The sequence below is a fragment of the Mustela nigripes genome, chromosome X, assembly GCF_022355385.1.
Source record: "Mustela nigripes isolate SB6536 chromosome X, MUSNIG.SB6536, whole genome shotgun sequence".
In the NCBI taxonomy this organism is placed as follows: Eukaryota; Metazoa; Chordata; class Mammalia; order Carnivora; family Mustelidae; genus Mustela; species Mustela nigripes.
In genome coordinates this window covers 651,112-671,503 of record NC_081575.1, presented here as the reverse complement: position 1 = coordinate 671,503, position 20,392 = coordinate 651,112, and the positions used below count along the sequence as shown (strand labels likewise).

The 20,392-nt window shown below is 42.2% G+C and overlaps 3 protein-coding genes across 6 annotated transcripts in view; 1 reads left to right on the top strand and 2 right to left on the bottom strand.

Annotated features, from left to right (window-relative positions):
- Nucleotides 1–2,788: 2,788 nt before the first annotated feature.
- On the bottom strand, nt 2,789–13,392 carry CMC4 (C-X9-C motif containing 4). 4 transcript variants are annotated; one of them, XM_059385478.1, is made up of 3 exons: nt 12,937–13,392; nt 5,235–5,302; nt 2,789–3,154 (listed from the first exon to the last, which is right to left on the bottom strand). In XM_059385478.1, the coding sequence occupies exons 1-3, from the start codon at nt 12,987–12,989 to the stop codon at nt 3,006–3,008; spliced, it is 270 nt and encodes an 89-aa protein (XP_059241461.1). In that variant the 5' UTR covers nt 12,990–13,392; the 3' UTR covers nt 2,789–3,005. The 4 variants fall into 4 exon arrangements, with proteins under 4 accessions (XP_059241461.1, XP_059241464.1, XP_059241460.1 ...); XM_059385481.1 differs by lacking the exon at nt 12,937–13,392 and adding an exon at nt 6,907–6,969; XM_059385477.1 differs by lacking the exon at nt 12,937–13,392 and adding an exon at nt 6,221–6,302.
- On the bottom strand, nt 6,594–11,971 carry MTCP1 (mature T cell proliferation 1). Its single transcript, XM_059385476.1, has 5 exons — nt 11,893–11,971; nt 7,198–7,349; nt 6,907–7,077; nt 6,774–6,825; nt 6,594–6,683 (listed from the first exon to the last, which is right to left on the bottom strand). The coding sequence occupies exons 2-4, from the start codon at nt 7,300–7,302 to the stop codon at nt 6,778–6,780; spliced, it is 324 nt and encodes a 107-aa protein (XP_059241459.1). The 5' UTR covers nt 7,303–7,349; nt 11,893–11,971; the 3' UTR covers nt 6,594–6,683; nt 6,774–6,777.
- Nucleotides 12,584–20,392, top strand: part of BRCC3 (BRCA1/BRCA2-containing complex subunit 3) — a 61,166-nt gene continuing 53,357 nt past the window's right edge. The window contains exons 1-4 of the mRNA XM_059385482.1: nt 12,584–12,777; nt 13,417–13,433; nt 14,144–14,198; nt 20,137–20,256. Coding sequence (XP_059241465.1) covers nt 12,655–12,777; nt 13,417–13,433; nt 14,144–14,198; nt 20,137–20,256 — 315 coding nt within the window. The 5' untranslated portion in view covers nt 12,584–12,654. The remainder of the gene's footprint in view (nt 12,778–13,416; nt 13,434–14,143; nt 14,199–20,136; nt 20,257–20,392) is intronic.

Genomic DNA, 20,392 nt, shown 5'->3' with positions numbered 1-20,392 from the left:
GGCCTTTAAAGCCTTTTATGTTAAGTGCCATGCAACTTTAGATGCCTTCCAGATACCAAACACAAGCGTACAGATGATTAAATGTTAGGAGTTTTGGGGGGTGGATGCGGGGAAGGGAGTTGTCACACCAGCATAACTGCAGATCAGGAGCTTCTCTCATCAGTGGATGCTGTAGTTTTCGGATGAAAAGTAGTGAGATACGGCCCTCCCCACTGAGGTCTTTTAGTTACTAGTTAACCAAGTGATTAAACTTAGCACCACCAGCCCACTTACAGACTTTTTAGTCTCTAAAAGAGAGATCATAGTTCTCTCCCTCCCAGGTCCTCCCTAGAGACTGTGACTCAGTGCTGTGGTCCCTAACACGGAAAAAACACTGGATGAATGTTGAGCTTTTCTGATGGCTGTTCTACTTTGCTGTGTCTCATCATAGCAGAGAAGAATCCTATTTAATGTCTGCCAATAGATGTTGACTTCAACTGAGACAGGACTGAGCTTAAATATAGGAAGGAACAATTTATTTCAAGTTTTGAGAGTCCCAAGTAAAGTATACCCTAGGGAAAAAAATTTAAAACAGTCTGAAACTTGAGTAGTTAACTCAAAAATGATTTTGTAATAAAGCACAGTAAAACTATGTATTTGACCATACAGTGATTCCTAGTATAAATCCTAGCACTGCTATCAATTGATCATTTTAAATGTAACTTACATGTGTCTGTAATGTAAACATAGTTGTAAAATGTTTTATTAAATCATTTCACTGTTCACACAAGAGTTCATTTATTAAATCATTTCACTATTCACACAAGAGTTCATTTAAATGATTTCATGAGAACACAGCACAGTCACCCTAGTTTGTGGACCAAACCTCTCTAAGGCAGCGTTTTCTCCAAGTCTCTGGGGAATGTTCAACCTGTGAGGGGCAGTCTGCAAAATGGGGACATTGTCAAGTTAGTCCTTTTCAAAGAATCATAATTTACAGTAACATATTGAAAGCTTTGAAGCCTTAGAGAAGAGAAACCTATTGACTTATGTCTAATGTAACATTCCCCGAACTCATCTGACCACAGAAGCCTTTTGTACCCTCCCCACCTTTGACAGCAATTCCTAGAAACACTTCAGGGAATGCTGCTTAAAAGAACAGTTGGTCTCAAATAATAATGGTATTTGACTATCTCAGACTATTTTACATTAGTCATTCATGGCAATGTAGGATCCTCCCTGTTCTGGACTGAATGTTTGTGTTCCCCAAAATTTGCGTTGAAATCCTAACACCCAAGGTGATGATATTTGGAGGTGGGTCTTTTGGGAGATGATTAGTTCATGGAGGTGGAGGCCTCATGACTGGGATTAGTGCCTCTATTGAACAGACTCAGGAAAGCTTGCTCGCTCCCCTCCTGACATGGGAGGTGCCTTGAACTTGGACTTCCAGCCTTAGAACTGTGAGAAATACATACATGTCTGTTGTTCATAAGCCAGAATGGACTTACAGCAGCCCGAATGAACTAAGACAGGGACATATCAGAATTTTTGTTTCTGCCTCTGCTTAGAAAGTCATCTTTTTCTTCTGGGGGCAGGCTGGAGTGATGGTGGTTCTAGCACCTGTTTGAGGAAAGCAAATGGCCTGTTTGATACTGTCACTCTACCACCACCACATGAAGTCACTGACAACTGTCAACAGGCTTCCTACAGCAGCCTTGTATTAACATGAGGGTTCACTGTAACGTTTTGATTATAATAGATAAAACACCTAAGAATTCTGTTGCTGCCTGCCTTCCAACGAAGTGTTTTGTTTGTTTTGTTTTTTCAGTTTTCTCATGATAAATTAGGGGTTGTTAAACATTACAAGAATCATTTCTAGGCCTTTCCTACCACCCTTTGAGCAAATATTAAGTGTCTTCTTGCTAGGCACTGCAGTGGGGAGATAAAAGTAGAAAGAAATGCTCTCACTTGCATCTGGAAGGACACTGTGCTCTGAATTACTGGAAATTCAACAGCATGTAGTCTGAACGTGTCATGGTTGTGGCACTGGAGGGGTGTCTTTTCACCTGACACAGGACGAGTTTTATGAATGGTACTAGTAGTCCAAATTCAAAAGCTAAAGACAACTCATTAACATCTATATCAAGCAATTCTCCAATTCCCAGTGGACACTGACTAGGTATCCTACAAAATTGTTAGGACGCTATCTACTTGGAATTAGTGTCAGATCCCCCAGGTTAGGGGCTCAGTCTAAAAGACTGCACCAAATTCAAACACCTATTGCTAAGTCCAGATTGTTACCTGTCCTCTGCCTCACTGGCTATAAATCTGAGGTTCCCAAGGACATCCTCCTTAGGTTTGATTAATTTGCTAGAGTTAACTACAGAACTCAAAAACATTTACTTCAACATTTGCCAGCTTATTATAAAGGATACAGATAAACAGCTAGATGAAGAGGTATAAAGGTCAAGGTCCCACATACAGGAGTTTCTGTATGGCTCCATTTCAGTCATGACTGATTAAATCATTGGCCATTGGTGACTGATTTAACCTCCAGTCCCTCTCCCCTTCCCAGAGGTAAGGGGAGTGTGGGATTGAAAGTTCCAACCCTCTAATCACAGGGTTGGTTCCCCTGGCAACCAGTCCTCATGCATAGGTTACTATGCAAAAGTCACCGCAATAATGTGACAAGACACCTTTATCACTATTATCACTTAGGAAATTCCAAGGGTTTTAGGAGCTGTGTACCAGGAAAGGACAAAAAGACCAAATATATATTTCTTATAAGTCACAATATCGCAAGTACCAAACCAAAATTTTTCACTTAACAGGTTTATTTTAGCAGCTCAGTTTTATTACATTCTATATATTTAATATATTTCTATCTGTTCTGCATAGATGGCATATTCATTAACTTTTATAGTTGACTTTTTTATTTGATATGTGCTGCTACCTGGCCCAAAGAAAGAGGGAGACAAACTTGCTTGGTGGATACATGGTGCAGCATTTCACTTTTCAGCAGAACTTCACTTTGATGTCGGCTTCAGTGTCAGCTTTTCCTCCTCCTCTCTTTCAAATCCCGAACAGACGAGAGATCTTCCCTTAGGATATCGAGCGCAACACTTACGCAGTTCTTGGATGACAGCCTGACACTTAGATTCCATGTAGTTGTTGGCTGCAAAACAGACAGGCAGACCCTAGTCATGATCTCATAGAACTCAGATGCAGGGAAGTTTAGATCAGTGCTTCCCACTCCTTTTCACTTCATTTTATCTACAGACCTGGAAGAAAGAGGTAATTCTTTCTGATGTACAGACCAGTCAACAGGACAATTAGGGGGAAAAAAAAGCATGATTTAAAAGTGGTTGAGGGGCACTTGGGTGGCTCAGAGGGTTAAAGCCTCTGCCTTCGGCTCAGGTCATGGTCCCAGGGTCCTGGGATCGAGCCCCGCATCGGGCTCTCTGCTCAGCGGGGAGCCTGCTTCCTCCTCTCTCTCTCCGCCTGCCTCTCTGCCTACTTGTGATCTCTCTCTGTTGAATAAATAAAATCTTTAAAAAGAAAAAAAAATAAAAGTGGTTGAAAGGTATTTTTACATATAAATTTCCTTTTCTTTCAGGTTAATAACTTACATACCCTTTTCTAGGACAGTGGTGGCTGTGGGATGTCCCTACCAAGTCTGTGCAACAGAGAGGGGGAAATTGCAGTCTCTGGATAGGGAGCTTTTTTACAGCTGTGAGCTAAGAATGGTTACATTTTACAAGGGTTGCAAATACACACCCACATTCCCACCTACACTCTCTACAACAAAGACCTCCAGGCCTCCAAGGCCTAAAATATTTCCTATTTGGCCCTCTACAGAAAATATATGTAGAGCTCCTACTATACACAGACCTTAAGTCAGGAAGAACTTGACCTAAAGGTTCTAGGTCAGCTGCAGTCGATCCAAGTCCCCCAGTGCTAAAATGGGGTGCATGGGAGTTAGTCCCAGATTTTAAAAAAACAAACAAGCACTAATTCTGACGAGAAAGAATATAGCAGAGTGGCTGAGTCCAAGTTTGGAGTCAAACCAAAAGGGTTCAAACCCGCACTGCACCCCTTACTAGACAAGTTATCTGACTTCTGTGTCAATTTATCCATCTATAAAACGGAGGTCATAGCAGCATCCACCTCATGGATGATAGGACTAAATGACTTAATATGTTTAAAACACTATGGCTGTGCTTAATGCTAACTCAGTCCTGATATATATACATATATCCATATGTTGCTAATTCAAATAAGGTAAGAATTTATTTGGGAGAAGAAGCTGTGAAAAACATTTTCCTTTTTCTTAAATTTGGAGGAAAGAAAAGGATGAATAAAGTAGCATTACTATCATTATACATCAACATTGTAGATTAAGATTTTATGAAATACTGCTCACATCATAAAATGAAAAGTCTAAGAATGAAAGTTAAAAGGCGAAGGAAGTAGACCCTTCAGACCCTTCTCTATTACTTTACTAATGGGAAAAGTTGACAAAAACATCAGTGTTGAAGTTCAGAAAGCTCTATAGCTTTTCCATCTGTTCTTCTGCCAATAATCATTCGCTGATTAAAAAAAATCCTCTAGCACTTGGTCAAACTTATTGGCCAATTTAGAACCAAATTAGGGGGAAAATCAAGTGGACAAATCACATCAAATATGCTTTAGTTGAAGTTTGCTTTTTTTAAAGACTTAGTTGCTGACTTGGCAGCCTGAACTCCAATTGCATTTTCAACCCCCATTTCTAATCTGATCGCTTTTAAAAAGTGGGTTTTCAGCCACAGTGAAGTATAACCAACCCATTTAAAACTAATCTTTTTAAGAAAGACCTTTGCTCACTCAGCTTAGTAATTTTTAACTCTGGCTGTACATTAAAATAACCTGGTTAGCTTTTTAGACTGATTCCTGCCCAGAACCCGTTTTCAGGAAGTCTGATTCAATTGTTCTAGGCAAGAGCTTTTTTTATAAGTTCTAATGTGTTTTAAACATTTTAGTCTAATGTAGTTTAAAGATTCTAACGTATAACCAGGATCGCAAACATGAAGCTTGGATCATATCACTTTGTATTTTCTGCATCTTTGTTGAAACAATGAGAAAAATCTTCAGGATAATTACAGAAATACTACTTTTGAGAGGAGCTCATATCATTTGCTGATAAAAAGAAAAGCTGGTCTCTTGTAGTTGGTTCACAGATAAAGTGGAAAAATATAAAAAAGCATTTAACATACTACCTTGTAAACATTTCTGTATTTCACAGGCTTGTTTCTGGCACGGATCCTTCTGCGGCATATCCAGAAAACTAAAATAAGAGAAACGATTTTTATTTTGTCTTTTATCCATAAAGACTTGAAAGCCCCTCTAGATGGGATTTTCTTCTGAGACAACCAGGTATGCTAGAAAACAATTGCACTAAAAAATACTCTTCCCATTCATAGGATGAATCAACTGTATTTTTTATAATATCCATTTCATTCAGTTTTGAAGACATAAATAGCTTTACATGAAAATAAAACCTTGAATTCAATCACCTCATCTTGAATATCATAAACCAATTGCAGGCTAAAGGAGCCGATGCCACAGACCAATAGGCTTGCCCACTGCTCAGATATATCATTCGCAGAACCACCCTTGGTAAATGATTAAACTCCTTGAGCCTTTTTCCTTATTATTTTTTTCCGTATGATTTCCTTATAATTATTATTATGTAAAACGGGGGCCATCCCTATGTACCTCAAAGCATTAGTGGAAGGCTTAAGTGCACAGAATAGTCTAGCCGGGAAGGGAGGCAGTAATACAAGATTTTTTAAAAAAATAAAACCTTACTTTTAATGTACATAAACAGTTATGACTACTTTAACTCAGAAAATTCTTTATCAGGTAGTATATGGTTTCCTAGGAATCAGTAATATTTGGTGCTATTATTACTTCCTGAGAAAGGTGCTAGTTAAGCAGCTAAAATAATTTTTCGAGCTCTTATAGAAACCAACTTATTTATCTGTAGCCAGAGAATGAATTTAAGTGCCCACGATTTTGATTAGCAACCTCTAAAAATTTGAAGGCACAATTTCAGAAAGGAAAAAGGCCCAGAAGCCTTTGTAGCCCATTTCATTAATTCAAATAACCTCCTCTTTTTTCAGAGCCCCCTAAGTTCTCCGTAAGATCCGAGTTAGGTCAGTACTGGGAGGGGAAACACTGGAGCAAAACCTGGGATATTTACAGGACGGGAGAAGGAAAGGCAGGTGAATTGCGCAGGGCAAATAAGCGACACATAGATGTTGATGCTGCTAGGAGCTGCTCTCTTCTCTCTAAACCAGTACCAAGTCCTTGGTGATCGGGGCATCTGTTCTGTAGCAGGTGCTGACTTTTGTGGGACTCATCAGATCCCAGTTCCAGCTGATGATGTCCATTAATGGTTCTATGGCAATTTCCAAAGGAGTCAATTTCAAGTTACATGTCCTGACTAAGTGCTTTTTTGACTTGCTTTCTGCCTGTGTGACCCCCTCTCTGCAGTTCCACTTGTGGTGTTCTTCATGACCCTTCCTAAGCTTCTGTGTTCTTGAGCAGTTTTTCAACCCAGTCCCTCCCCCCAGGCCCACAGGTGGGTGCACTGCAGTGGTGGATGAAGTGATTGCCTTATACTGAATAGAACAGAGGAGCATATCTTCCTAGAATCCCAGCACCTGGAAAACAAAGTAGATCATTAAAATCACAACCAAACAAACAGAGTGAAAAAGAAAAAGGGAGAACAGGGGAGAAATAGAAATACATACCAGGTTAATCATCAGGCAAAAGCTTAAGCAACAGCTCCTGTACTCCCCTGACCTGTCAGAAAAAGAAAGTTTATAGAGTTCTCTGTTGTAAGAGCCCCCAGTACAATGGAAGATGATTAAGCAACATGGGTACCATTAAATGATGCTGGATCTGCCACAAGCGAGAGTTGTTATCCATGTAGCGCTCCTCAGGGTAGAGTTGCCACATGAGAGGTAGCTGGGAGGTAAGAAGGTGACTTGGTCTAGCTGCGTCACCTAAGGGAACCTGAACTTGCTGGACTCGTGCCCTTAGGGAACTCGTCTCCTAATGGAAAAAAATGATCAAAAATAAAAGCAAAGATTTCAGAATTTTGAGACTGGTTAGAAACCAAGTTGCTTAAAAGCAAAATCAATTTAAAAAAATAAGCAAAATGTAAACACCTACCTCTTCCACGACGGCCACCCACGTGCGCTGGTATTCGTCGCGGTAGATGCCCTCTTGGTGAACCCAGAGGTGATCGGGTGGAGCCCCCACATCCTCTCCTGCCATTCTGGGCTTTGGGTTCCAATTCTAGCCCTGCTTTTCTCCACCTAAGCCTGCAGCACCCGCGCACAGGACACAGGTGTGACTTTTCGGGTTTGAATGAACTCACCAGTGAGCAAGGTGACCTGGAACTAGCAACCACCAACCAGAACAAAAACTCTTACATGTCTACTTGCACAGCCTGCGTGGAGCCGAGGCCACCTTATCAAGACACTCAAGTGCCACTCCGCAGAGCCTCAGGTCGCGCTAACTCTTGCCTGTGAAGCACTCAGCTCCCGAGCTCAGTGGGGAGCTCTGTGGAGATGTAGGACTAGCACCTCAGGAAGCTGGGCAGTGCTGTCAGTCTCTGCATTCACAAACTGAATGCAGTTAGCGATGGAGTGTGCACAGGCACTTACTTGGGCAGCGATGGATGCGTGTGCCATATTCCCCAGGTAAAAGCCCCTTTCAAGCAATTCCATTTTAAAGGACTGTGAAGGCTGAATTATGTGCATCGCTTTCTAAATTAAAATTCAAAGTTTGTTTTAAGGACAAACAACCTATTTATCAGCTTACTTAGAAAGGTTACTGATAGCAGTTGGGCATTTCCAGAAGGGGGTTTTCATGTTAAGGAAAATATTTAAGGTAGCATCATGGGATTCTGAAGCTGCAAAAGACTTTGGGGATCATGGTGATTGGGAGCGGAGAGCAAATGATGGTTATCCATCTAGGTCCTTGTTTCATTTTAATAATGCTTCAGGATGTCACTGGAACCCGTTTCTCCACAGAGGTGTGCATTTTAATTCTGATTTCACAAGTCAGAAGGCCAGAAAAGGCCTCCACCATTTGAGAGGTGTAAAGGAAGCAAATCTCCTGGGCAAACTCTTTCCATAACGCAGAGTCGGCTCTAACCCCATAAGGGTTTTCTGCCTAGCTCTGGATCTCATTTCAGGGCCTTGCGATTACTTGACCTGCATTTTGCAGGAATGAATAGTTTGTACCTGGCTCCTAGCATCATGGCATGGTTTCACTGTATTTCTTCCTCTGACAGAGCAGATACGGCATTGGGGGATCTGCCCCACTGAACAAACGCCTCCTATTCTCACTAGGTGGCCTTTAGGCAGGAGAGGAACTGTGGCACATCTCTGAAGGTTGCTGAACCATTACTGAGATTGCCAAGAGCAAATGAGATGCCAGAACACGGTATGATACAGCCAAGGAAAAGGCCTGAAAGAACTAATTGAGCCAAACCAAGCCCTCTTTTCAAGGACAGAAGGTTTTTTGTTTTTGTTTTTTTCTTTCTTATCACTGTTAGTTCTCCTTCCCTAGTAGTAGAGGAAGATGTGTTTTAGAGATGTACTAAATGGTCTGATTTCAGAGCATCATAGTTGCTTCACCCATTGTATCCTGAATGGAATTGGCTCTGAGCCCATGGTAAGGCTCTCTAACCCATCTTACTGGGCTCTCTCATCACAAACTCATCTAAAGAACCCCTTCTCCTTCACCAAATCCCAGTTCTCTCTAGGGTTCCTGATTTCGCAGACTCAAAACTTGCAAGTTATCTTGGACTTCATCCTCTTCTTCGGTTGCTGCATCCTATCTGTCACCAATTTGAGCAAGCATCACTGCCACTATATTTGAGACAAACTTTCCCCTAAATAGTAGGTTCATTTCTAGCTCCAAATCCTTTCTTGAGCTTTCTACTTGCCTAACATGCCTCCACAAGCCATTCTGCCTATCTCAATACTATTATGGCAGATGCAGGTGCCTGCCTTCTCTAGGAAAACTTCGGGTCTCCTAGGACTACTGCAGCGTTTATGTCTCAGCTCAAGCTCATATTTTGGCCTCTAATTATAAATTGCCTTTGCACATTTGCTCTGCTTATTTCACAAGCCTTGTCTCCCCTCAAATACAGTATTATAAGGTCTTCCATAAAAGGAATGATATAGTAGTACTGGGCACCTGAAGTGTCCATACTAGTCAGTGTTCCTGTGCACGAGGAGTGAGTGGATATGTACGCGGAGCAGAGAGGGGAAACAGATAGAGACCACATATACGTGGGTGGAGACAGATTCTTTAGGTATATTATACAACCATATTTCTGTCAAAGTCATTTTTTTTCCATTTAGCAGATACAGTTGTTCTGCCTCTCCTTTTCCCCAGGGCTGTGGAAAGGAGAGATACAAACAAAAATATATATATATTTTGAGTACAAAAGAAATAAGTATGGCCATTAAAAAAAAATAGAAACCAAGTATTAAGAGTTTCACTACCATCTCTCCTTCACAGATAGTCAACAACTAATATATCGACATTTAAGCTTGTTTTGAATGAAAAGCAAAATTTTACTGGTTGCACTGACATCAAAATGAAATGATTCCAGTGATATAGAGGGCAGATAAATTGGAGATGATAGTCTCAGTTACTATGAATTACAACAAAGAGGCCTATGAGTCACTACAAAATATTCTCAGAAGAAAGGCCGTGTGATGTGCTGCTGGGACCTAAAGGCCAACATGCTGGGCATCTGTAGGATGAGCCGAGGAACAAACTCCCACTCGTGACCCTGCACTTATGTGTGTCACCACTCACGGTGAAGCTGCTGCATGAGCACAAGCCAAAGGCTGAAGGCCTAAGATTAAGATGAAGGATCATACAATCACAGGTTGTATAAATTGGAAACCATTTCCCTAAAATGTCCTTCTTGGAACACTTGCCTCTAACTTTTTCCTTGGTCAGATACATTTGGGAATCTTATAGTCACAAGGCTCATAAGTGTGGTAAAACCTCTGGCCAGTCACACAGTAAAGAAACCTTATTTTAACATTTCCCAAATTCATTTGACTAGAGAACATTCTTCTGCACATGAAACTTGTTCACAAAATTCAGAACATCTTGAACTAAGATGAATCTCTAAAATCCTCAAGATAAACTCAGGTACAATATGCAATATAATACCTAATATAGACCTCCTCCACTCCAAAGGAATACTACCATCTGCAAATTCAAATGGATTCAAAAAGTGCTTTTATGGCTTTATCATCCATTAAGGCACTAAAGCAGATAGTCCCCATGGGGGTCACCTTGATGTCATGGCCAGAGACCACACTGGCCTAGACACACTATTTCCTAGTAAGGAAATAATTTCATAATTTCATTTGGAGGAAAAATTTAATAAATTTCATGTTAAATGGATGATAAACGACATAGAAAGCCTTCCTTATGAAAAGTATAATTTACTTCCATTTCCAGGTGTTTGAACAATTTGTAAACACTAACTGGTTGAACATAGTTATTTTCTTTGAAGTGAATTAATCAACTGATTTAATCACAATGGGTGAAGTTACTAAGAACACATGCCCTGATTTTGCTACTTGCAGTGGGAATTGGGATATGTTAACGTCTCTACACTTGTTTTTTGAGGTGTAAAATGAGCAATAAACAACGTATTGATTATAATGGTCAGCATTTACTTATTTTATGTTTTATGGATACTGTTATTATGGCCACTTACAGATGAGGGTAGTAAGTAAGGTACAGAGAAGTTAGGTGACTTGTATGAAGTCAGAACACAGGTAGGAATTGTACAGTCTGATTCCCATTTGGGTAGTTTACATGGAAAGGTAGCAAAAAAATAAGTATGCTGTAATAGTCTTTTTCTGTACTCTACTTAAACATTTAGAACTGTAAAATGTAGCCACGAGCATTATAAAAGTTAGAGAATGTTGGTATGATATTTGAGATTGACGAACACCAGCAAGAAAAATAAGGTGTTTTTGTTGTTGAAGGTGCCTAAAGGCACTTTATAAAGTCAATACATTCCATTGCTAAAGATAATAACGAGAAGAGCCGTTGTTGTCCCATTAAGGCAGGGCGTACAAGTCACAAACAGTAACTAATATATGTGTCACAAACATAACTATTACATGGTGTAAAACCGAGACTTAAGAGAAAATTTTGATGGGTCCAATGTAATTGCACACTTTAAGTTTTGCCCAACGTTCATCATTACCAAGATGAATCATGGAAAGAGGTGCCGTGTGATCCTTTTGCGTTAGGTAAAAATGGGGGTTGCCGGTGTATCTGTCAGAGATAATGTCATTGGATGTGGACCCTGTCTGTGGGGGGATTTGGGTTGGAACTGAGTTGGGAGAAAAGAGCAAAGCATCAACACCTCCTCAAGGAGCACGTTGGGAATGTTCCCTTTCCAGTACTGCCATGCCTGCCTGGTTTCAACACTGCGCAGGGAAGGGAAAACAGACATAAACACTCTGATTTAGCACGGTTCCTACAACCCACGTGTAATCCCTAGTCTTGGGAGTTGAAAGAGCTGTACTTTTACCCGTGGCACGTTTGACATTCCTGAAAAGAAAACCTATTTTCCATGGAATTTCACCACGTCTGATATGGAGACAAGGGGAGCTGAGGAAATTGACATTGTGGATATCGACCGCGAGACATCCCAGACCTTTAATACAACTGGAGGCCCCCATTCCCGTGCCCTGCAGCGAACGCGTAGGAGCCCTACGAGCCTATGTAGAACACAGCAGCAGCCAAGCTTAAGAGTGATACTTTTTCAGATACAGTGTAGCACTGTTTCTGGAAGAGGTTACTCACATGAATATAATGTTTCTCGGGCTAATTAATCCGCCTCAGGAGCAGCGAGGCTAAAACTTCCAGGTTCCCCCGCCCTGGGCCACTCAAGCCGCGATCGGGACGTGAGCCCGGGGCGAGCCAAGGGGCATCCCGGGCCGAGGTCACCCGAACCGAAGTTAGGAGGCGAGGGCCGGCGACCGGAAGCGGTCCAGGGAGAGTTGTACAAAATTCAGGGCCGTAACTTGGAAACCGAGCGAAATAAAATAAGACCTGAACTGTCTTAGGACCGAATTTCACAGGAGCGTGCCTCTGGCTCAGGAGGCCGGCGCGCGCGGCGAGGCCGCCTCAAAGGGCTGTCCCCGGAGCGTGTAGGCCGCGTACGGCTCTCCTCAGCGGGCGGGCAAAATGGGCGCGGGCGCTCCAGAGGCGCCGGCCCCGCCGCTCGGGCGCCGCTCTCAGAGCACGACGGCCCGCGAACCGCGAGCGCCGCCTCCCTGCCCTCCCCGCCACCGGGCCTGACGCCCCGACCGCGGCCGGTTACCGCCCTGCGCCCTACGGCCACGCCTGCCCCAACCGGCGCGGGCGTCTCCCAGGTGCCGCCGGGCCGGCCCCGCCCCGCCCCCGCGCGCCCGCCTCGAGCCCCGCCCCTCCCCGCCCCGCCCCGCCCCGCCCTGCCCTGCCCGCGCTCCCCTAGCCCCGCCCCCGCGGAACCCGCGCGCCGAAGCACCCGGTTGGCCAGGCCCGGATTGGGCCCGAGGCGGACGTGAGCAGGGTCGGACCAAGATGGCGGTGCAGGTGGTACAAGCGGTGCAAGCGGTTCATCTCGAGTCGGATGCTTTCCTAGTTTGCCTCAACCACGCTCTGAGCACCGAGAAGGAGGAGGTGATGGGGCTGTGTATAGGGGAGGTGAGTAGGTCACTTAGCCTGACCGGAACCCTGCTGAGCAGACGCAGCGTTTCCCCGGGTTGGGTGTTGGCGGCGCCCAGGGCTGCGGAGGCTACGGGAACCTCTGACCGACACCCTTGGACCGAGACTTGGGATGATCAGGTAGTGCAGGCCCCGTACCTTCTGTCGCTGAACCCGCGTTGAGTCTCCTGCAACGCCACAGCGATCTGCATAATCCTCTGGGTGGGCCTTGCAGTTTCTCCAGATCGAGTGATTACCCCATTGACCAAAACCGCGAGTCAGGCCGCAAAGACACTGTAGTATAATGAGGACGGGAGTGTATCAGGAAGCAGCCAACCACGGTTAGGGTCCCTGGCCTCGACTCCAGTCTTCTTTCTGGGACGCCTTCTAAGGGTATCAGAAAACCAGACAGAGAAGAGGGTTCCAAAGACGCAAAGGTTTCCACGGGGTTAAGTGTTGCAGAGAGGAGAAAGACGATGAGAAGACATACCTTGGTTGACTATAATCCGAAGTAAGAACTCTCCAGCCTTTCATGCTGGTATACAGGAACACATGACCCACGTTTCATAGAATCTCCATCCCTGTACATCAGACGGGCGTAATGTGATCAGTAATGTTTTCTGCTTTTTCCCACTCTAGTTGAATGATGACACAAGGTAAGAATATATTTCTTTACGCATATCTTTTAATCTATATCTTACTGTTAACTCAAAATGATGACAAGCTTGGCAGTATCGTGTACAACTTCTATTTTAACTTACCATTATGAGTCCGGAGCTCCCTCACTGACACACTTTGAATTCCACCCCAACTCTGAAGGTTGGTTTCCACCTTACTTCCTACTTGGAGAATTTTCAGTTTGATATATGTATGATCTTCTGGAAAAAATATGGGTAGTAATACCAAGATCATGAGTGAACCTATGAAAGCTCGTACACATAGAATTTTGTATGACTTGTATACTGCTGTTACATTCCATTTTGTGGCTTTATGTTCTGTCTCCCCTGAAATGACAACGAAATACAGGTAATTTTCTTTGCATCTAAACTGTCAGTGGCTTGCTCCTTCCCTCTGGTGGGCTCTAAAATGATCTCATATGGCCAGAAACTTGAGTGCTTCAGGAGGCAAAAGCTTTAGGTGATGTTTATTTAAATTTCAAAGCATAGCAGAGTGTGTATTTCACAAGCCCACCTCTTTAATACCGGGTATTCTAGGAATTTCACGTGGCCACTGAACACATTATGTACTTAGGCACTCTTCCTTTGTTTCTGCTAAGAATTCACTGCAAATCTTGTTACTTTGCTTTAATATCTTTTTATATTCCAAAATTCAGTTCCCTTTTTTCCCCCTAATTTATCCCCAAAAGGAGTGACTCCAAATTTACGTATACTGGAACTGAAATACGCACAGTTGCTGAAAAGGTATGTATGCTAGAATTTTGCATGATAGAAACTTGCAGTTGGGGAGGGATTTCTTTCCTACTCTGATGATCTCAGCCCAGGATTAATCCGATCTGCGCAGGCCTGCACTTATGGTTGGGTAGGATGTTCTCTCCAGTAAAACCAGATGAAGAGTGTACTCACTGGGACTGGAACCCAATTTTTCTGTTTGCAGCAAATTCAGATGAGGAATCACTCCTTGCCGTTCTCTGCCTGATCTCTGGCCCTTCTCCCTGCTTCCTTGAACTTTTGCTGGTTTTGCTTCCTTGAGATCTGTGAATTCCTTCACATCACTGTTACCTCCTTATCTCAAGTCCCAATTCCTGTTTTGGCAACCTTTTGCTGTAAGCAAACTATGCATAACTCATACTTCTTAGTTTATCGTGACTTTTTTCCTGTCTACAATCCTGCCTCACCTTTTCTGGCATGCTCTAGCCTTCATGGTCTAGTAGAATCCTTTTCAACATTCACTTTTTGGTTCGTTGTGTTTCCAATGTGTTGCAGGCCACTGCTTTTGTAAAATACAGTAAAAATAAATTATGGCCTCTTCTCTGCTAGGCAGATGATGGGCGTGATAAAAACTATCAGGCCAAACAACTCCATCTAGTTTTTACCCCTATATCCAAACTTCTCCATGTTAACCACTTTGCCTCCTTTCTTCCCATATCAAGGAAAGAAGTTTACTTCCTATCCAGAGCTCTTCAAAAAACTCGTTCATCAAATATCCTCTCTTCTGAGTCTTCAACCTTTTGACATTTTTTCCCCCTTAGGATACAGATGTGCTTAAATTACTCTCATTTTACAAAGGAAAGAAAAATAACTTTTCAATCCCTGTAGTTACTAGAATCCTTTGAATAGTCAGACCTCTTAAAAGAATAGGCTACAATCATTATAATTTCTTTACCTTCAGTAGTCACACATACCAAGTTCTGGTTTCCAGTTCCGTCTCTCCAGCCACCTCCCCATAGCTGTATCAGTGGATTATTTCTTGGTGCTAATCTTAAATCTTTCTCCTTGGAACGCTGAACTGTTGGGGGTTTTCTGTTTGTTTTGTTTTTTCTCCCTATTCCTCTTCTCTCCCTCCCGTCCATTATGGTCTCCTCTTCATCCTCCGCATTAAATATTGGTATTCTCCAAGTTTTTGGCTTGGCCTCCTTGCCTTCCCAGAATGTCTTCTGGGCAACATTACCTTCCCTATGGCTTTAGCTACAACATTGAAGTTCAATCTCGCTTCAAATCTTTCCTCTGATACTCACTGTGGGACTTTGGGCATGTTACTTAACATCTGTGAGCTTTGATTTCTTTGTTTGTAAAACAGGGATAATGACAGTGACTAACCTCATAGAATTGTTGGGAGAGTTGAATTTGGGTAATATACGAAAACACTCATTTGTGAACTAGACACGGTAATAGAACCAACCTGTCCACTGGGGAGTTATTTTTATTTAGATAGTTATTTTTAATTTCAAGTTTTAATTGAAATTCCAGTTAACATGTAGTGTAATATTGGTTTTATGAGTCAAATTTAGTGATTCATCACTTACATACAACACCCAGTGCTTATCACAAGTGCCCTCCTTAATGCCCAGTACCCTTAATGCCCAGCCCACCTCCCTCTATCAACCCCTAGTTTGTTCGCTGTAGTTAAGAGTCTGTTTTATGGTTTGCCCCTCTTTGTTTTTTCCCCTATGTTCGTGTTTTGTTTCTTAAATTCCACATATGAATGGAATCGTATGGTATTTGTCTTTCTCTGATAGACTTATTTCACTTAGCACAATCCACTCTAGCTCTGTCCACACAGTTGCAGATGGCAAGATTTCATCCTTTTTTATGGCTGACTAATATTCCTACACACACACACACACACACACACACACACACCATATACCTCCTTTTCCTTAGCCATTCATTAGTCTATGGACATGTGGGCTCTTTCCATAATTTGGCCGTTGTTGTAAATATTTACCAAGTTAATAAATGGAAAGCACTTTTCCAGGTGCCTGACACATGGCAGGTAGCCAATAAGTATTTTGTTAATATCTAGTAGATAATAGTAATATCAATTATCCCAAGCTCTAGAACTTCATACTCTACTGCCTCTTTCAAGTTTAGCTGGACAGAGGCATCTTAAACTAACATGTTCAAAACTAAACCTTCCCTCTTGCTCAAACCCACTCCAACATTCCTCCACCACAGTAGTTCCCAAGCCTGGGGGTGCCTTGGAATTACCCAGTAAGCTTACGGAAATCCTGATGCCAACTCCGTTGGTCTGGGGTGAGACCTCGGCGGCAGGAGTTTGAGAACTTCCCCAGGCGATTCTAACACGCAGCCGTGTTTGGGCACCACTCAAAGCCATTCACAACTGTAGTTTGCTTCCGTTTTATTTCCAGCACCTCATCCCAACTGCGGCCACCTTATTGGAGGTCCTTGTCACTTCTGTTCTTGAACACTTGCTATCCTCTCCCCAGTCTTGCCTCCAGTCTCTTGCCTCTAGTCCTCTCTTCTGGTTGCTTAGGGTATGATCTTTTGAGAACGTAAGTGTGACATAAGTGTGCTTAAAATCGGTGCATTTCCCATTACCTTTAGGATGAAGCTCCATTAGTTAAGCATTCAGGGCCTTCTTGATATCATTTCTGTTTATTTCCAACTTCTAACCATGGTAAATTACAGCATTTTCCAGGTTATGTTGTACTGTTCCATTCGTTGTATCTGTTGGGTTTTATGCTCGGACTGCTTCCCTCTCCTCTGCTTGGTTAACTCCTTATCCCTTGCAGCTGCCACCTGTCTCCTTTAAGGAATCTGCCCTGACCCGTAGGCTAGGTTAGAAAGGGTTCTCTGTGCTCCGACTGCTCCTTGAGTGCGTGTGTGCTGTCCTCGAGCTGTTCACCTATCTCTCTTCCTGGACATGACTACTGTATCCTGTTCATCTTTCTGTACTTAGGCCTTCATGCAGTGCCTTACGTACAAGTATATAGTCAATAAACATATGTTGTACGAATGAACATACATTCCCTAAAATAGGAAATTAGTGTTTACCTGCCTGTGAGCCATGGAGAGGCATGCCAGGGGCCTCAAGGTCCTATAAAGGGCGTGATGGTAAATACATACTTTGTTGCAGTTACTTAGCTACAATACATAAATGAACCAACGTGGCCAGATTTTGCCCAAGGGAGGCTGGGCAGGCCAAACTTTGCTAGCCCTTGTTCTGTACCAAGACAGAGGAGCAAAAGCAACTGGGTTTTAGTACTTGAGTTCCAAGAGTGAAAAGGCGTGGGGCCAGTCTAGCTAAACTGGAATATTTTATGTGACTAGGAGTGTAACAGAGTTAGGGTTAGGGTCATTCCTAACCCTAACCTTAACCCTAACCCTAAGCCTCAAGCCCGTCAACTACCTGTGGCTTTCAGGGACATCTGTGAGTCCTTTGTGGCCTTTATTTATACTTGTCTTATTTTCTTTTTTATCTGTGTCTGGGCTGGTCTTGCCATCCTATCCTGAACTTCTTTTCCTCCTTCCTCTAGGCACTGAAATCTTATCTTACAACAGAGAGAGAAAAAAGTCACCCTGGGCATCAACTCCTACTAAAATACATTGCCAGTCTTAATGATGTAATTTTATTTTTCAGGAGTCCATGCCCTCATCTGGAATTCTGTATTGATTTGTACTGGTCAAATAGATACTAAACTTCATGAATTCAGTGATCTTATCTTTTTAGTAGATGTTATCATGGCTTATCTTTGCCATCCTTTTATTTTTGGTCTTTTTGTATACTGATATTTAAAGTGTGTTTTTCTTATTAGCAGCACTTAGTTTTTTAAAAATCTAGTCTGATCACACTCCAATTATATTTAATGTAATTGTTGATATATGTGGGTTATGGCTTTATCTTTTTGCTTTGTATTAGACCGGCTTGTTTGCTTTTTCTCTTTTTCTTGGCTTTTGAGTCAGTCAGATATGCTTTATTATTATTATTATTTATTATTATTATCTCACTGGGAGCCTCCCGGTTGCAACATTTTTTTTCACTTTCCTTCAATATGCATTCCTGATTTGTTCATTTTCCTGATAACTATTTCCTGATAACATTTCCCTGATAATGCTAGAACCTTAGAATACTTTAATTTCATCCTTTAGATTAGTTGTCACATACTTTAATTCTACAGATATGTTAAGCCCCCTGTGGCATTGTTACTACTGTTTCGTGTGGTTAGTATTCATTTATATTTACTCACATATTTTACCTTTTATAGTGTTTTTCATTTCTTCCTCTGTATCTGGGGTTTTCCTTCTTCCTGAAGAGGTCTCTTTAGTACTTCTGTGCCGATACTGAAATCTCTCAGTTTTTGCTTCTGAAAATGTCTTTATTTTGCCTTCATTCTTTGAATATAGAATTCTTGGTTGGTGGATCTTGTCTTCATGCACTTAATATGTCCCTACATCCTCTCCAGGCCTTCATAGTTTCTGTTGAAAACTCAGCTTTTTGTCCTGTTGTTCCTTGTTTCTATCTCTGCTTTTGATTTTCTTTATTGTGTACTCTGTGCCTGCCAGACACTGTACCGTTGATGGGGATAAAAATATAACTAAAACATGATCTTTGCCTGCCCTTCCAAAGCTTATGTTCTGTAGAGGAGAAAATTATGTCTACATGCTATAAACTATAGTGAGACGTGTGTATTATAAAAACAGTTGTACGGGAGGGGAGAGTGAGCAGGGAATTTGAAGCTGTGAAAGACTTCACTTGGTGGAAAAAGGCAAAAAGCTGACCACATGTGCCTAATGGCTGCCTAATGGTGCCTTCATGAGTCTCCTCTGTGATTTCACATCTGCCAATGCCACACCTATGTTTTCCCATGAAACTTGTAAACCATACTTCTAACCCTAACCCTTCCTTTTTGGCTCTTCTTGGTCTGCCTCATCTGAAACATTAAGTTGGGCCTGGACCCCTGCTCCCTCTCCCTGCTCTATTCCTTGACTCTTATTTACATCTTCTTATCCTAGATCAGCTCATTTCCTTCCCTCCTGATCCTTTTCAAACTTAGATCTGCCTCCTGGGTTTCACTGAGATTCAACCTTGAAATTTTAGAGGTTATCCTTATCAACTTCCTGTCCTCTATCACCCAGGGCCATTAGTTACCAAATCTTGTGGATTCTGCCTTCGTAATGAATCTCAAATCTGTTTCTTCTGTCTCTTCAATCCAAATCTCAAATCTTCACATCCAGGCTTTCTGAAACAGTACCCTTCCTTCCTGTGCATCCTGCCGATCATGGTGTCGAGGCCCCATACATTTTTGTCCTGATCTTTCTTGGTCTTACTGTCTGCCATTCCATCTCAAGTTCTGTACTTAAAGCAGTTGGCCAACATGTCTCCCAGACATCTTACTTATATCAGTTTGGCACCTACAGAAATTCTTTGTGTTTGTACACACGCACACACACTCAGAGCAGTCAGGAAATAGTACACTTGTTCGCCCGTGACGAGTTTTTTCTAATCAAAGTGACTCCTTTCCTCTAAGCTCTTGTAGCATTGATTTACTACATGATTTCATTATCGTTTCATGTATGATACCTGCTGCTTAAGCAGACTGATAGCATTTTGAATACTTGGACGTCAGCCTCTGATTGTCAGCCGTGGATTGTCAGACTCTGACTCTTGTTCTTTTCTGTGAGAGTATCCTGCACGTAGTTGTTAATCAAATGGTTATTAGTTATCATTCAGAACACTGTTCCTTCATCCAAATGTTAGCCTTTATGTTTTTATTTTGAAATGCATATATTGAGGTCGGATGTCTTCTATTTGACATATTCTATTATTCATGAGAAAATCATCCGTTTTCTAAATGCAGTTTTTAACCTGATAATATAATACAATACACGTGTTATTGGAGAAAGACAGAATTAAGTATTTCTGTGGCTTTCCCTCTAGGTTGACACCGTCAGAATTGTCCACATTCACTCTGTCATCATCTTGCGACGTTCGGACAAGAGGAAGGACCGAGTGGAAATTTCTCCAGAGCAGCTGTCTGCAGCCTCCACAGAGGCAGAGATATCCTTACTAGTCAATAAGAAGTTTGGACGTGCTCTGGAACTTCTGGGCCAGGCTCCTCCGTTTGCTGCCTTAGCCTGCTTGTGGAAATTTCGCAGGTTTCCTTCCTGGTGACTCTTTCCCAGTTTTCATATTT